This window comes from Anomaloglossus baeobatrachus, chromosome 4 (genome assembly GCF_048569485.1).
Source record: "Anomaloglossus baeobatrachus isolate aAnoBae1 chromosome 4, aAnoBae1.hap1, whole genome shotgun sequence".
Lineage (NCBI taxonomy): Eukaryota > Metazoa > Chordata > Amphibia > Anura > Aromobatidae > Anomaloglossus > Anomaloglossus baeobatrachus.
In genome coordinates, this window is record NC_134356.1 from 501,378,995 (window position 1) to 501,396,881 (window position 17,887).

A 17,887-nucleotide genomic window follows, 5' to 3' on the forward strand; every position below is an offset into this window, starting at 1 on the left:
TCCTCTGAACCGTTCCCGGGCGGGAACTGGTACAATTACTCTGTTGGCCTGCAAGGCTGCCACGGCCTGTGAGAAGGCGGCGGCCTTGGAGCAGGGGGGAGTTGAGAGAAAAAATCTGTTTGGTGGACTGGAAGAGAATTCTATCCTGTAGCCGTGAGAGATGATATCTCTCACCCACTGATCGGAGACTTGTTGAAACCAAGCGTCGACAAAGTGGGAGAGCCTGCCACCGACTAAGGAAGTTGCTGGAGCGGGCAGAGAGTCACGAGGAGGCTGCCTTAGTGGCAGAAGCTCCTGCGGTCTTCTGTGGACGCGCTTTTGGGCGCCAGTTGGATTTCTGGTCCTTAGCTGAGTTAGCAGACAAGGCGGAGGGCTTAGAGGACGACCAGTTGGAGGAACGAAAGGAGCGAAACCTCGACTGATTCCTATCCTGGGCAGGTTTCCTGGTCTTGGTTTGTGGCATAGAAGTACTGTTCCCGCCAGTAATTTCTTTAATAATTTCATCCAGCTGTTCACCGAACAGCCGGGAACCAGCAAAAGGGAGCCTAGCAAGGTACTTCTTTGAAGAAGCATCTGCCTTCCACTCTCGAAGCCACAAGATCCTGCGTATAACGAGGGAATTAGCCGAAGCCACCGCAGTGCGGTGAGAAGTCTCTAGCATGGCAGACATGGCATAAGATGAAAAAGCTGAAGCTTGAGAAGTTAAGGCAACCATCTCGGGCATAGATTCCCTGGTGAGGGAATGCATCTCCTCTAGAGAAGCAGAGATGGCTTTGAGAGCCCACACTGCTGCAAACGTTGGGGAAAACGCGGCCCCCGCCGCTTCATACACGGATTTGACCAGAAGGTCAATCTGACGGTCAGTGGACTCCCTAAGGGAAGTGCCATCTGCCACCGACACAACGGTCCGGGCTGAGAGCCTAGACACCGGAGCGTCTACCTTTGGGGAGTGAGCCCACTCCTTGACTACCTCAGGTGGAAAGGGAAAACGGTCATCAGAACCACGCTTTGGGAAGCGTTTGTCAGGACAGGCCCTGGGTTTGGTCACAGCGGTCTAAAAACTGGAGTGGTTAAAAAACACACTCTTTACTCTCTTAGGCGAGGTAAACTGGTGCTTTTCTGCCAGAGAGGGTTGCTCCTCTGATACTGGCAGATTGAGATCCAGTACAGAATTAATGGAAGCAATCAAGTCACTAAGATCTGAGTCACCCTCGGAAAGATCAATGGGGCACATGGAGTTAGCCTCCGAGCCCCCTGTAAAGGCATCCTCCTCATCTTGCGAGTCAGCTCTTGAATCAGAGCCGCGGGATGAGGAGGGAGAGGAAACCCTGCGGCTCCTCTTAGGAGGATGGGGTCTGTGCCCTGATGATGAATCCTCTGTGAGCTCCGGTGGACGGAGGTCAGATGATAGGGATCCTAAAGGACCCTTAGCAAGAGCATTAGAGGCACCCTGTGAAGGGGGCTGATGCATATTCATCAAAGTCCTGGACAGAAGTCCCATGGACTCAGCAAAAGACTGGGAGATAGACCTAGAGAAGGACTCTACCCAGGCCGGGGGTTCAGCCACAGGTGCAGAAGCAGCCTGAGAGACCACTGGGGGTGAGGCTCCAGGCTGTGGCACCTCCAAGTTAGAGCAGACATCACAATGTGGATAGGTGCTCGGTTCAGGCAACAGGAGCTTACATGCAGCGCATACAGTATAAAGCTTTGGAGCCTTGCTCCTCGTGTGAGACATGCTGCTGGAGTGGGGACAGCTTCTACAAAGAGAATAAACCCCAGGGAGTATATACAGAGGTCCACAACCAGAGACCGGCTGTGGCTTACCAGACCGCTGGAAGCGGTGTAGTGTGTGCCCTCCAGATCCCGAAGCCCGGATCCCCAATGCACAGCACCTCAGCAGGGATGCAGAGTGCAGGATGGCCCAGCGCAGAGTGAACCCTGTCCAAGAAAATGGCCGCCGGAGCGAAGAGAGGGGGCGGGACGGGGGCGTCCCTGTAGGAATCGGATGCGGGATCTGGAGGGCCATAGAGACCTGCAGGGGAGGAGTCACGCACAAGCAGTGGGGAGTGTCCCTCCCCTGTGCAGGACAGCCGCTGAGAGGAGCCGTGCCTGTCCCTCTGCATGAGTGACATGCGAGGGCCGGTAACAGAAACTAGGCCTCCGGCGAAGCCGGGGCCTAAATTTGAGCAGCGACGCCGACGCGCAGGCACCATCGGCGCGGTTCTCGGGCGAAAGCCAGAGAACCCGCCGGAAATGCCAAAATAAATACAGCAAACGCACTCTCCCCATACAATAAAGAACAGGGACCCCCAACATATGAACGTCTCAGGTACTTAGCTGCTGAGACACAGGGCCAGGTCCCTGGGGATGAGTGCTCCGGTCCAGCAGAGTCCTAAAGGGCTGTGGACGGAGACCGGTGTCCTGCCAGGCATGGAGACCACGCTGGCTCCCACTTCAAGCCAGAGCCCAGGAGGGATGGTGAAGGAGCACGGCATGTAAGGCTACAGCCTTGGAAATCAACCTTACAACACCACCGACACAGTGGGGTGAGAAGGGACATGCCGGGAGTCCAGACGTGGACCCGCACTTCTTCAATCTCTTTCCAAAAAGCAAAAAATCTTATGAGAATGCATGTGTGGATGTATGCCTCCTGAACACAAAGTGATAAACTGGCTGGGAGTGGCTCACCAGGGGGTGTATAAGCTCAGAGGGAGGAGCTACACTTTTAGGTGTAGTACTTTGTGTGTCCTCCGGAGGCAGAAGCTAAGCACCCAAGGTCTGGGTCTCCCAAAGGAACAATAAAGAAAAAATGGACATGTGCACTGCCTCATTGAATAATATTGGTCCAAATACGATCAGATGTTTTGTTGGATAGCATTCAGACCTAAAATATGTCTGTCTGTATGAGCCCTTATAGTGACACTGAGATATATAAAATTAAACTAGAATTGTAACAGAAAGTAAAGCCAAAGTCCTAAAATGAACAAGTTACCTTGACAATTCTTCCCATCAGGTGACACTTGGAAGCCTGCATTGCACACACAGTGGAAACTGCCATCTGTGTTCACACATCGTCCATTGTTGCATATACGACCATTTTGTAAGCACTCGTCAATGTCTAAAAGATAATATTCTTATTAATAACCCAAACCCCAACAAGATGTTACAAAAGCCATTTTTTGATGATATAACATTTCCAAAAATCCTTCTAATCATGAAAATGAAAACATGCTAAGACATTATTTACTAAATTGATATAAAGGAATTCTTTCTAAATATACATAGCGCATAGCACTAAAACCTGACAGGTCAGGAGGATAACATTGCCTACATTTTTATAAAGGCTCCTATCAATGGCAGCAAGTGAATAGTCACTTCTTGAGGTTGGTGTGTTGGAAGCAGAAAAAATGGGAAGTGTGAAGATGCTAAAAAAGCCTAAATTATGACCACCAGACAATATGAATTACTTTAACCTGTATCAACTACTTAAATATTTTAGCAGATCAAGTAGAACCCTTTATCACAAAGGTATTTCGCAATGGCAGAGGCCTCTTCAAGCAAGACAATGCCCCCTACCATAATTCTATGAATGGTTGAAGGACATGACAAAGAGTTCCAAGCTTTAATTTAGTGTCCAAAATGCCCAGATCTCATCACTAGGAGAGCAGGACGATTAGTGGTTATTTTGAACTGCCAGTCAATAATGGTGCTGTGCGTTGTTCAAAAAACATGGTTTATTGACTCAATGCATTTCAAGCTGCCTTGCTTCTTCATCAGGAAAAAGAAAAACCACATTGTGATGAAGAAGTGAGACAGCTTTGAAACGTGTTGAATCAATAAACCACGATTTTTGAACAACACACAGCATCATTATTGACCGGCAGCGTGAAATAACCACTAATCATCCTGCTCTCCTACTTATCGGCTCTCTGAGCCTGTGGATCTGCAGCAGCGGTCATTTATATGCTGTATTGCTTTTCACCGAGGTGAGCACATATGATAATTATATTTCTTTTTTTCTCTGATAAAATCCAATGGACTGTTTCTCCCTTCTGGCATAGATCTCATTACTGCAGCAGCTATGGGATATGCTGGAAAAGCAAGGGTGCCTTGCAACTTATGGGATTTAATGGATCTGCGGTAAAATCTTAGTGCCAAATTTTACAGAGTCATACCCTTCCTAATAAAATACAGGGTTTAATATACCAATGCTTCACAGGCTAATCTTAGGTAGGGATTGGCAAAGTTTGCTTACTTACATCTGATCCCTTGAGGGACAAGTATATCAGATTGGAAGGATAGGCCTTGGATATAATAACCTATTCTATCCCCTGACAGCAGTTTCCCAATGTAAAATCTGTTTGCAGGCCCCCTGTATACCTGTACTAGTGTCCATACTTTCTGTACTAGTGTTTATACTATATAATTAATGTAACACAGAGCCACATAAGGATCTCCTTGGCCTCTATAAGGCCAAGGAGATCCTTATGTGGCTCTGTGTTACATTAATTATATAGTATAAACACTAGTACAGAAAGTATGGACACTAGTACAGGTATCCAGATATCATGTTATTCCATACCTCTGCATTCTGTCCGGGTTGCCGTGCTTTGGAACCCAGAATGACATTGGCAAATGTATGATCCCTGGGTATTGACACATTCAGCATGAAGACAGGGATTTCTTTCACACTCATCGACATCTAAAATGTAGATAAAATATAAGAGATAAATTAGAGCAAATATAATACATGAATTCAAAATTGTATTTTAATCATCAAATATTTTGTATTTATTATCATCATTTTTGGTATTGGCTATTACTATTACTGGAGACAAAAGTGCATGTTAAAATTGATTCTATGAGAATGGAAGTCATCACATATCCATGGTATTTATGTCAGTTCAAAAAATATATTAAAAAGAACCAAATCATTTGTGAAGTATTCAATTGGACCTTGATATTTTTCACAAAGATAATAGTCACAAAAGCCGAGAGCCAGACAAGACCCAAAAATCTCAATGTCTCATGGTAAGAAGGTTGGATTTGGAAGTTTAGCAGATGTCTGGAAACAAGAGTGCTGGTTGGGTGGTGATAACAGTTCACTAATAATAACTTTTTATGCGCCCAAGTACCTTAATTTTCTAAGCATATTCTATATAGCATTAATGCAGTTTAAATTTCATATATTTTATGTTTGCATATATCTTGGCGCTTACAGAGTGCTGCTGTATTCTTTTGTTTGTGTTTTGTGCATATAGCAGCTGACACCTGATCACACTCGCTATGTTCTATTTGGAGATGCAGTTTTGTTTTTTGTAGATTAAATCTATTTTAGCACAACTTTGCTGATTATCATCAGACCTCCATACTGATTACCAAAACTAGAAACAAAAATTGAATAAAAATAAAGTTTACTTTGGCATTTTCAACCATTTACAGACATGAGATAGCAAAGGGAATTCCTTAAAATATAGTCAGAAAGAATGAAAATCCTGAGGATTAAACTGCATTCCTTTCATATTCTTAAACCCAAGTAACAGACAGAAACTCTTATCTAATATAGCCCTGGCTGCAAGTGGACGCATCCATTATCCTTTTAACAACAAAATAGAATTTCTAGTGAGAAATATAAACTCAGTCAAATTAAGTAAAGGGACATCTTAGCACAAGTATTAATTTCTGAACAAATAAAGCTAAGAATATGTTAGGTGTGTATCAAAAGGCATTTTTCACCACAATCTGGAAAACAGATCAAGACTCTGTAGAGACTGTCGCTCATTCATAATTCTATCCGCTAGGTAAATATCGTTTTCTAGTCAAACATTCTTCCTAATATGAGGGAAAATTCATCTTCTTCACATTGCCCTCTGCTCCTGGAGTTGTTTAGCTGAACAAATAAGCTATAAACTGCATCTGTGACCTCTTAGGAGGGAGTCAATCAATACTGTCACAAAGTCATCATGATTGAAGACTTTAGTTTGCAGCCTACATCCGCAATCCTAATTTATTAACTATGGTTTATAAAACTAAAATATAGATTTAAAAGGATATTTGGATTTCATTTAAAATTAATATCTTTATGTTATGCAATATATATGCTAGCTGTCTGTAGGTCTTTTTAATTGCATGATGCTAAACCTAGGCTCAGTACCAATACAGTGGTATGCAAAAGTTTAAGATGAAATGATGTCTAAAAAGCATAAATTAAAGATACATTTCCTTTGTATTTTAGGGAAAAAAATATTTTTTTCATTATTTACATTTTTAAATTAACAAAAAAGGAAAATGGGCAGATGCAAAAGTTTGGGCAATCTGCACTGTTAGTAACTAGTAACTAGTAGCACCCCCTTTGTTAAGTATCACAGCTTGTAAACACTTTTAGTGGCCAGACAAGAGTCTTTCAATTCATTTTTGAGGGATTTTTCATCAATTCTTCCATAGAAAAGTCTTCCAGATCTGTGACATTCCTGGATAGTTTTGTATGCACTGCTCTTTTGAGGTCTAGCCCCAGATTTTCAAAGATGTTCAGATTAGGTGACTGAGGGCCATTGTAAAACCTTCAGTTTGCACCTATTGTGTATTTTGACATGTTTAGGGTCATTATCCATTTGTAGAAGCCATCCTCTTTTCAACTTCAGCAAACGTTCTGTGAGAGTTGCTTATAGGATTACTAGAGAGGCAAATCAGAACCCCTGCTTTACTGCAAAAGACCTTCAGGAAGATTCAGCAGACTCTGGAGTTGTGGTACATTGTTCTACTATTCAGAGACACCTGCACAAATATGGCTTTCATGGAAGAGTCATCAGAGAAAAACCTCTCCTGCGTCCTCACAATAAAATTCAGCACCAGAAGTATGCAAAAGAACATCTACACAAGATGATGCATTTTGGAAACAAGTCATGTGGACTAATAAGGTTAAAATAGAACTCCCTGGCCACAATGATCAAAGGTATGTGTGGAGAAAAAGGGAACAACATTTCAGGAAAAGAACATATCCCCAACCATTAAGCATAGGGGTGGCTCAATCATGCTTTGGGGCTTTGTTGCAGTCAATGGCATGAGGAACATGTCACGGGTAGAGGTAAGAATGCATTCAATGAAATTTCAACAAATTCTTGATGCAAACATAACACAATCTGTAAAAAAGCTGAAGTTGAAAAGAGGATGGCATCTACAAATGATCCTAAACACACGTCAAAATCTACAATTGACTACCTCAAAAGGTGTAAGCTGAAGGCCCTCACATACCCTGATCAGAACATCATTGAAAATCTGTGGCTAGACCTCAAAAGATCAGTGCATGCAAGACAAGCCAGGAATCTCACAGAACTTTAAAACTTTTCCAAGGAAGAAAGGATAAAAATCTTTCAAACAAGAATCGAAAGACTCTTGGCTGGCTACTAAAAGTGATTACAAGCAGTGATACTTGCCAGAAAAATTATTACAGGGTACTACCCATGCAGGGTGCCCAAACTTTTGCATTGGCCCATTTTCCTATTTTATTAATTTAAAAATGTAAAAGAATAAAATATTTGGAGATTTTTTTATGCCTACAATGCAAAGGAAATGTGTATTCTTTAACTTTGTACTTTTTAGAGATCATTTCACCTTCAACTTGCTTAACTGTTCACAATTACAGTAATTTTGACCAGGGTTGCCCAAACTTTTGTATGCCCCTGTAAAGCTAGATCATAATATAAACATGATGGCTCCAAGAAAAGAAAAAAAGAGTGTTTTAGCTATATACTGAGCAATTAAAGGTAATTTTCTATAATTTTTAACATGCATTTGGTTATATTAATTAGAAAAAATGCTAAAATTTTGATTTGACCTAATAATTAAAATTAAGTTACCAATAAATACTATGGTAGTATAAAAACGATAATATCCATTTGCTGTGATCTAAGTGACCATCCATGTGTTATTAATAGATCTGTTTTTAGTAGGATACATTTATTTATTAATAATTTAGAATGTATACTGTATATTTATTTATTTATTTATTTAAGTTATTTAAATCACTTTTCCAATTATGGATATGCCAAAAAGGGATGCCAAAAAAGCTGCTGGTTCCAACCTTGGGTACTCTGGGTACATATTCAATTCTTAAAAAGCACAGGTAGAGTTGAATATCCAGCAATGTGGCAAGCAACCAATGTTCCATAGAGAAGTTTCCTAGGACACATTTTATGACTTGGCATCGTGCGTCTCAAAGCATGACTCACCACAAAACTTTTGGACTCAACAATGCTGTTTATGAACCAACATTCTCAAGTATAAATTCCATGCACTTCCAAATGTATTACACAAACATTTCGCCAGCCCATGATTCACAGCGCTTGCGGCATTTCAGCTTATAACAATAAAAAACTCTTTTCTTTCACAGTGACTTGTACATTTGTTGGCAATCCACATTTTCCATTTGCAAAGAAACCATAAAAAAATTCAAGTCTGATGACTATGGCATATGCTTAGATGAGGATTTTCATTTTTGTTACCATGCCGGTTTTCTTCTTGTCCTTTGTCTATTTTTTAGTTTCTTTTTAACCTTTGTTTCATGTTAAATTACTTATTGCATTATAATCTCATAGTGTAACTCCAGGTAAAAAGAAACAGAATAAAAATCCAGCGTCCAGCTGAACTTGCCCCTGAAGGCTCACTTGCTTGTACAGTTCGGATATTCCTTTTCTCCTCAAAATTAAAAATGAAGTATGGGCTGACCATAGGACAAGATAACAACACTGTAATTTTGAAGAATACTTAATATTCTGGATTTAAAGTGTAGTGGTTGACAAGTCCACTATGCCTTATGCATGGGCAGCATTGTGGCGCAGTGGTTAAATCTGTAACCTTGCAACACTGGGGTCCTGGGTTCAAATAATACCAATGGAACCTGGGTTCAAATAATACCAATGGAACCTGGGTTCAAATAATACCAATGGAAACATTTGCAAAAAGTTTGTATGTGGTTTCCGTAGGTTTCCTCCCACACTCTAAAGACAAACTGGTAGGGAAATTAGATTGTTAGCCCCAATGGGGAGAGTGATGATGATGTAGTCCGTAAATATATGTATATGAAATGGCACTGAGGCTCAGGCCAAAGCTGAATTTTAGTTTTTCAGGAGTTATAATTTTAAAAGAACATAGTTGCTCTGGCTTAAAAATAACACATGCTCATCAAGTTTAAGCTTAACTTTTCTCAGATTAAATAGACATCGTTAATAGCTTCATTAATTATTCCTCTCAGTATAATTTGCCTGTAGATAACTATATATTAGATATGAGGAAAAAGATTCAAGCTATCTTTGTTTGGTATCTAGCTGGACCAGAGTCGTGTTGACTGTCCCCACTTACTAGACTACTGAGACGTCATGACATTGTGGCCAAGTGGGAGAGGTAGTGCGGATGCCAGGTGGAGGACTGCCGGTGTGGAAGTGCACACTTCCCTGGTCCAACTGCCAATTATTTTGCTCATCTCTATCATACAGCCCTTTTTGACTATCTGCCTTTACTATTTTTTTTAGGTGGGCCCTTTTAGAGCTTAATTACTTTAGCTGTAGAACCCTTCAGCTTAAGAAAAAAATGACCTTATGAAATAGTTTCCTTGTTACCACCATTGCCACTCTGCCTTGATTGAGGTCATGCCTTGTACAGCTAGCACTGATTACACACGCTGAGTGGGATGACCATAAGTTCAGACCATTGTGCGAGAGCAAAGAGAGTGAGACTATGGTAGTCCCACTGAAGAACCGGTCTGGTGACTATGGAAAGTGGCACATGGTAATTTTAATTTTTCTCTCCATATAAAAGCAGAAATTTGAACACATCTATAAAGCAATTTCTGAGCCTTGCAGCATGGTAGTTGTGGTGGTTTAGGTTTCCTTTTTGATAGGGTAGATTGTCTTCAAAACTCATCTCTTATATTTGCTAACTATGTTTTGTCAAAACATTTAACATTATAGAAATTTACAACTAGTTTTAAAAGGAAATTTCAACTATTCGCTCAGGGAAAATACATTATCTTTGTTCAATACATTCTTATGATTTCTTGGGAAATGCAGCCTCTTTTTTATGGCAAATCTGGATAGTGAAAGGACGTCACAGCTCACAGGTTAGCCATAAAGCACTGAACAAACTGTACAGATAATGTGTGTGACAGCACAGCAGCGAAGCATAGTGTGTGAAGAAAAGAGAATAATACAGAGATTCAATTGATACAGAGAAAGAAATGGCAGTGATTGATCAGTGCTACTGGTCCGCTGCATTTCAATGACACATTTTGACATCACTAAAGCTGTGTTTGCATTAAAGACCATGAAAAGAGTTGCATAAAGTCTTATCAAATGTCAAGCTGTCACGCACGTCTTTTCAGGGCACTTAGTGGCTTTCCAGTACGTTCAAATAATAATATGAATTACACAAAAATAGTAATAAAAAGACAACAAACCTATGCATTCTCCTCGCCCATCTAGGTGGAATCCCTTGTTGCACTCACAACGATAGCTTCCAGGAGTAGGGATGCATCGGCCATGTATACAGAGGTTCCGATACAATAAACAGTAATCTTGGGTTAAATTTAGCGAGGTAACTATTGATACAAAAATGGAACAAAACAAATATTATACATAATATATGGAATCATTAATACAAGCAATAACTGGAAAAAAGTAGGAATGTACTTCACCCCAATCTCATCTTATCCCGCAAAACACTGGCAGACACTGATGGGGGAGTAGTGCACAAAGATGGCATTTTACTTTGTAAGGTGCACAGTTGTGGGCATCACAATGTAGGGCACTAAGAGGAGCAATGTATTTGTGCCACACAGCAGGTCCAGTAAAAGGGACAAATATGGCAGCGTTGGGGTGACAGTAGGATGAAAAGTTTGTGCAGGTTAGGAATAGAAAGGCATAATGTTGGAAATGTTTTGTAAACTCTACAGATGGGTCATGACTGTAAGAACTTGTCATTGCAGTCTGCCCAGATGGAAAAGATGGATGATTTCATCAGAAAGAACACTAATGATAAGCCACTAACTATAACTGTACTGTAATTTCTTAATATGTTCAGCAGAACTGCTATCTACCACTGCATAGTCACAGTATGGCAGTAATGGCAGTGTTCGCCGTTGTAAAGAAATTTATTTTCAGTAACAGAATAGTCGTCTGCTCAGGTTCCACTATATTCATGATTAGTGTCCACTACTGTTGTTGTTAAAGGGAACCTGTCAGCAGAAATTTCGACTAAAACCTAACAGATTCCCCCTCTGCAGCTCCTGGGCTGCATTCTAGAAAGGTCCCTGTTATTATAGTGCCCCCTTTCTGACCCAAAAAAAGAGTTTATATCGAGGTACCTTTTTGGCTTCTGATTCTCTAAATGTGTCACGGGGGCGGGCTGCCTGATGGCCGTTATTCTGCCCCCTGTTCCTGTATGCCGCCCCCATCGCCGATTTCTATACTTCTGGACGCCGCCCACTGCTCCAGCCATCCCCGCGCATGCCCAGTGCTCATCTCTCGTGGATGAGCACTGTGCCCAGTGTCACCGGTGGTGACGTGCGCGCAGGGTTTAGATTATGGGCGGTGCTGTGATGTTAATTACCAAGCAACCGCCCATAATCGCGGGACCGCGCATTCCCCCTCGGCCTGCTTCTTTCTGCGCAAGCGCGCTGCAGCTGAACTCCTCCTGATCGGTGTAGTCACTGCTCCGCGCTCCTCCCATCTATTTCCTGCCTCAGGGCAAGATGGGAAGGAGGTGACGTGAGTTCAGCTGCAGCGCGCTTGCGCAGAAAGCAGGCCGAGGGGGAATGCGCGGTCCCGCGATTATGGGCGGTTGCTTGGTAATTAACATCACAGCACCGCCCATAATCTAAACCCTGCGTGCACGTCACCAGCGGTGACGCTGGGCACAGTGCTCATCCACGAGAGATGAGCACTGGGCATGCGCGGGGATGGCTGGAGCAGTGGGCGGCGTCCAGAAGTATAGAAATCGGCGATGGGGGCGGCATACAGGAACAGGGGGCAGAATAACGGCCATCAGGCAGCCCGCCCCCGTGACACATTTAGAGATTCAGAAGCCAAAATGGTACCTCGATATAAACTCTTTTTTTGGGTCAGAAAGGGGGCACTATAATAACAGGGACCTTTCTAGAATGCAGCCCAGGAGCTGCAGAGGGGGAATCTGTTAGGTTTTAGTCGAAATTTCTGCTGACAGGTTCCCTTTAAAGCGGTTAATTTGTTAGTGGCCAACTCAAATGTGTTTGCTGCCCCTTGTGCTGAAAGCATACCAGCGCCGCTGGGTGAGGGTCTATGCCCTGAAACACTCATCACTGTTTATACGGGTTGCAGTACTCCTCTGACTCTATGTAACATTCTTTATACATATCAATGGGACTGTAATGCTTCTGAGTATGAATGCTATAAACTTCTAAAGATTACATAATTTCTCATATCTGACTGACTTACATCCCCTAAAAAAATTTAGTTGTTACAATTATCATAGTTAAGTAAATAAAATCTCCTAAGATCACTCAATTTCCTGTAAGCGAGATTAAATACATATAAATTTGTTCTATGGAATGGGTGGGAGCAGAGGAGAGCAGGGAAAGGTCTGTATAAAGTGGTGTGAAAAAGTGTTTGCCAGCTAAATCTAATAACTGGTTAAGCCACCCTTAGCAGCAACAACTGCAATCAAACATTTGCGATAACTGGCAATGAATCTTTTACAAAGCTCTTGATGAATTTTGGCCCATTCAGCATTGCAGAATTGTAATTCAACCACGTTGAAGTGTTTCCAAGCATGAACAGCCTTTTTAAGATCATGCCATAGCATCTCATTTGGATTAAGGTCAAGGCTTTGACTAGGCCACTCTAAAGTCTTAATTTTGTTTTTCTTAAGCCATTCAGAGATGGACTTGCTGGTGTGTATTGGATCATTACTTCTAGTTATACCTGGTTCAACTATCAACTAAAAAATTGTCCAATTGTATAGAATAAAGCTTTGGCACTCAAAGAAAAGAGATTGTTGATGCTCAAAAAATATTTTTTTTATATGTATGTATATAGCAATGTGACTCAAAACATTTTGTATCACATGCCTGTATATAAACAAATAAAGAAAAATATTTTTGAGCATCAACAATCTCTTTTCTTTGAGTGCCTAAAGTTTTGAATCATTGTCCTCCTGCCTAATCCAAGTGTGCTTCAGCTTGAGGTCATGAACAGATGGCCAGACATTCTCCTTCAAGATTTTTTGGTAGACAGCAGAATTCATGATTCCATTTACCACAGCAAGTCTTCAAGGACCTGAAGCAGCAAAACAGCCCCAGACCATCACATTACCACCACCATATTTTACTGTTGGTATGATGTTCCTTTCCAGAAATGCTGTGTTACTTTTAAACCAGATGTAATAGGACCTACAACTTCAAAAACGTTCAACTTTTGTCTTGTCAGTCCACAAAGTATTCTCCCAAACGTCTTGGGGACCATCAAGATGTTTTCTGGTAAAACTGAGACAAGCCTTTATTTTGTTTTTGCTCAGCAGTGGTTTTCATCTTGCACCTCTGCTATGCATGCTTTTATTGCCCAGTCTCTTTCATGTGGCAAAGTTATGAGCGCTAACCTTAGCTGGGCAAGTGAGGACTGCAGTTCTTGGGATGTTGTTGTCTGGTCTTGTGTGACCTGTTTGATGAGTTGTCTCGCTGGGCCCTTGGGATTATTTTGGTCTACCGGCCACTCCTGAGAAGGTTCATCACTGTTCCATGCTTTTGCCATTTGTGGATATAGCTCTCATTGTGGTTCCCTGGAGTCCCAAAGCTTTAGAAGTGGCTTTATGACCTTTTCCAGACTGATAGATCTCAATTACTTTTTTTCCCATTTATTTCTGAATTTCTTTGGATAATGGTATGATGTCTAGCTTTTGAGGATCTTTTGGTTTATTTCACTTAGTCAGGCAGATCCTATTTAAGTGATTTCTTGACTGCATACAGGTGTTGCTATAATCAGGTCTGGGCAAGGGTAGGGAAATTGAACTCAGCTTCACAAAGATGTGATAAACCACAGTTAATTTTTGTTTTAAAGGGGAGGTGGCAATCACTTTTTCACACAGCGCCCTGTAGATTTGCATTTCTTTTTCCCTTAACAATTAAAACCGTCATTTATAAACTGGATTTTGTGTTTACTTGTGTTATCTTTGTCTAATATTTAAATTTGTTTGGTGAGCTGAAACATTTAAGAGTGACAGCATGCAAAAGAATAAGAAATCAGGAAGGGGGCAATCACTTTTTCACAGCACTGTATACTTTATACTTGTATTAGCTTTATGACCTTTGCTGGTAAATATGGCTACCTTTATAATGCTATGTTTTTTGAATGTTGTGTACTTTTTGCTGTTTTGTTTTCATACTGTGTACTTGCACTGGGGTGATTGAGTGATTAAACACGGATCACCATATGGTTACAATTCTGTGTCTTTAGAAACAGTAGGGAGAACAACACTTACACAATCTAGACTAACATGTTCAAATATTGGGAAATAAAGTTCAAGATGGCTCAGAAGAAATGAACATTACAAAACGATACAGAAACTAAAACGTAATTCCTTAACTTACCAGGAGCTGCAGGTGTTGGGTGAACATACCCTGGGCCTGGTGGTTGTGGGAAAACAGGGGGATAGACCGGTCGCATGTCGGGACCTACAGGAGGAGGATACCCTGGTCCCACAGGAATAACTGGACCAGGTTCTGGCACACCAGGTCGAACCCAAGACATTGTGCACAGTTTGCGATATTCCTCTAAAAGAAAAATAAAATACGCTTACTAACTAAAAGTAAATGAAAATATACAAGTGAAAATTATCAGTATACACATAACTATAGCAGTAACTCTTTGCCATGCAGTACACCCAATCACACACTTTACATCTAAAGGAATGTGTGACTTTAAAATACTCATACAAAAGACAGCAGAACATTACACTTTTAGCACCTATAATCTGTGTGTTACGGTTGCTGCGAGCACTGGAGACTATGTCCAGATTTCTTGCTACTGCACATGTGCGAGCGCTGGAGACTAAGTCCAGATTTCTTGCTACTGCACATGTGCGAGCGCCGGAGACTAAGTCCAATCTTGGAGCCATTGCACATGTGCGGGTGACATCATCGCTGACACGAGGTCACATGTCTCTGACACCTTCTATGCCGATTGGTCGCTGGTCATGTGCTTGTGACGTCTTGCTCGGTGATAGGCCAGCATGACGTCACTCCTGTCGTTCTGGCAGCGGATTGGCTCTGGTGTCCTCCATCTTGGATGGGGCACAGAGTCTATATAAGACCCTGACACACGCCGCATGGTGCTCAGTCCTCTTGGTTCATGCATATGAGTAGACGCTCTGTGCGCGTTCCTCTAGGCATTCCTCTGTCTATGCTAGGTGAGCGCTACCGGCAGGGTAGCGTTCTTATACCTTACAGCTTCGGCTGCTGTCCGTATCCTTACCTCTTAGGGGAGCGGACATAGGCAGGTGCCTGAGGCACATGGTCTGGCTGGGCCTTGTGATTCTACTCGTAGGTGGACGTTGCCGCTAGGGTAACGTTCCTTATACTGCGTCTGGCAGTTGTTCGTATCCTCGCACACTAGGGGAGCGAACAGAGGTAGGAGCTTTGTGCGGCTTACGCTGCTGTTCGTCTCTTTTGCACCACTAGAAGAGCGGACCTAGGCAGGTGCCATATTTAGTGGTTCGTGTCCTCGCACACTAGTGGAGCGAACGCAGGTAGGAGCTTTGTGCGGCTTACGCTGCTGTTCGTCTCTTTTGCACCACTAGAAGAGCGGACCTAGGTAGGTGCCATTTCGCACACATTGCCTTTGTCTCTGTGATTATTAACAGAGATCATTCCACACACCCTCCAAGTAAGGGAGGAATTGCTTTACTTATTATATCCTTCTGTGAGTTAACAGAGGTATTGCACTCTGCCATAGTCTGCAGCAAAGTCTTTGCACGGTGGACCCTGACTGTCTGATACTCCTTTCGGTTATTATCAGACAGCCCCCCGTAACATTAGGACTGAGCCAAGGGTCTGGCAGTTATGGCAGAATATCAGCAGTTACACCGTTACATACAAGTACTTGAGTCACGGCTCAAGAGTATAGAGGATAAACCTCAGACCATGGTGACATCTGCACATGATCCTCGACTTGCTCTGCCAAACAGATATTCTGGCGATGCCAGATCATGTCGTGGTTTCATTAGTCAGTGTCAGATACACCTAGAGGTCAACTCTTCTCGCTTCTCTACGGAGAGGTCCAGAGTAGGCTTTATCATCTCCTTACTTCAGGACAAAGCCTTAGAATGGGCGACTCCCCTATGGGAGCGCTCTGATGTGGTTACTCTGAGACATCAAGACTTTCTTGATGCTCTTAAGGCGGTATTCATGGGTCCGCAGGTTACCCATGATGCGGCCCTGAGACTGTTAGATCTATCTCAGGGTTCGTTATCCACTAGTTCTTATGCCATTGCTTTTAGAACTCTGGTGGCAGAACTAGATTGGCCAGAGAAGGTGTTGATTCCTATCTTCTGGAGAGGGTTGGCAGGCTATGTCAAGGATGCTCTTGCTACTCGTGAGGTCCCTGCTTCTCTGGAGGACTTGATCACAGTAGCAACGAGAATCGATGTACGCCATAAGGAACGTAGACTCGAGGTCTCTTCCTCACGCCCTAAGCATCGGGCTATTCCAGTTGTTGAGGGTCCACTATCATCTTCCTCAGCATCTGAAACATCTCCCACTCCTATGGAGTTAGGTCATACGTTCTCCAGACTACGCAAGTCTGGTCCTCCTATATGTTACGTATGTCGTCAGGCTGGGCACTATGCCAACAAGTGTCCTAGTCGTCAGGGAAACTCCCTGGCCTAGTAACCATTAGAGGGGGGTTACTAGAGACGTCTTCTGCACCCTCTAAGTGTTGTATCCCAGGTCAGCTCTCGTTATCTGAGAATACATGGCCTATTATGGCTTTTGTGGATTCCGGAGCTGACGGGATTTTTGTGTCCTCAGGATTTGTAAAGGGACACAATATTCCCTCTATCATGTTAGAGGCGCCTATTCCTGTCCGTGTTGTTAATGGAACTATGTTGTCTGACTCCATTACATTGAGGACAGTTCCCTTGCGCCTTTCCCTGTCTCAGGGTCACATAGAGGAGATTTCTTTTCTTGTTTTGCCTGAGGGTATAGACGACGTCCTTCTGGGTCTTCCATGGCTTCGGACTCATGCTCCTCACATTGACTGGGAGTCTGACAGCATTATTAGTTGGGGTTCGAAATGTCAGTCCCGATGTCTTCCCTTACCACCTAAGGTCGTTGCGGTTGCATCCACTGATCTCTCTCCCATACCTACACCATATTTGGATTTCGCTGACGTGTTCTCCAAACAGGGTGCTGAGGTTCTTCCACCCCATAGGCCGTATGACTGTGCCATAGACCTTATCCCAGGTTCGGTTCCACCTAAAGGCAGGGTTTACCCCCTGTCGATACCTGAGTCGGAGGCCATGTCGACCTATATAAGAGAGAGTTTAAAGAAGGGGTTCATTCGTAAGTCTGTCTCTCCCGCGGGAGCTGGGTTTTTCTTTGTTCGGAAGAAAGAGGGTGATTTGCGTCCCTGCATAGATTACCGGGGTCTCAACGCAATCACAATAAAGAACAAATACCCATTACCTTTAATTTCGGAGCTCTTTGACAGACTGAGAGGAGCTCAAGTTTTTACGAAGTTGGATCTGCGGGGTGCGTATAACTTGGTACGAATTCGAAAGGGTGACGAATGGAAGACCGCTTTTAACACCCGAGACGGTCACTATGAATACCTCGTCATGCCTTTTGGGTTATGTAATGCACCCGCAG

At 42.8% G+C, this 17,887-nt stretch overlaps 1 protein-coding gene across 2 annotated transcripts in view; it reads right to left on the reverse strand.

Annotated features, from left to right (window-relative positions):
- Positions 1-17,887, reverse strand: part of FBN1 (fibrillin 1) — a 385,311-nt gene that overhangs the window by 138,644 nt on the left and 228,780 nt on the right. For both annotated transcript variants that reach the window (XM_075345804.1, XM_075345803.1), the window contains exons 11-14: positions 14,612-14,794; positions 10,451-10,591; positions 4,583-4,702; positions 2,993-3,118 (exon numbers count right to left, since the gene is read on the reverse strand). In XM_075345804.1, coding sequence (XP_075201919.1) covers positions 2,993-3,118; positions 4,583-4,702; positions 10,451-10,591; positions 14,612-14,794 — 570 coding nt within the window. The remainder of the gene's footprint in view (positions 1-2,992; positions 3,119-4,582; positions 4,703-10,450; positions 10,592-14,611; positions 14,795-17,887) is intronic.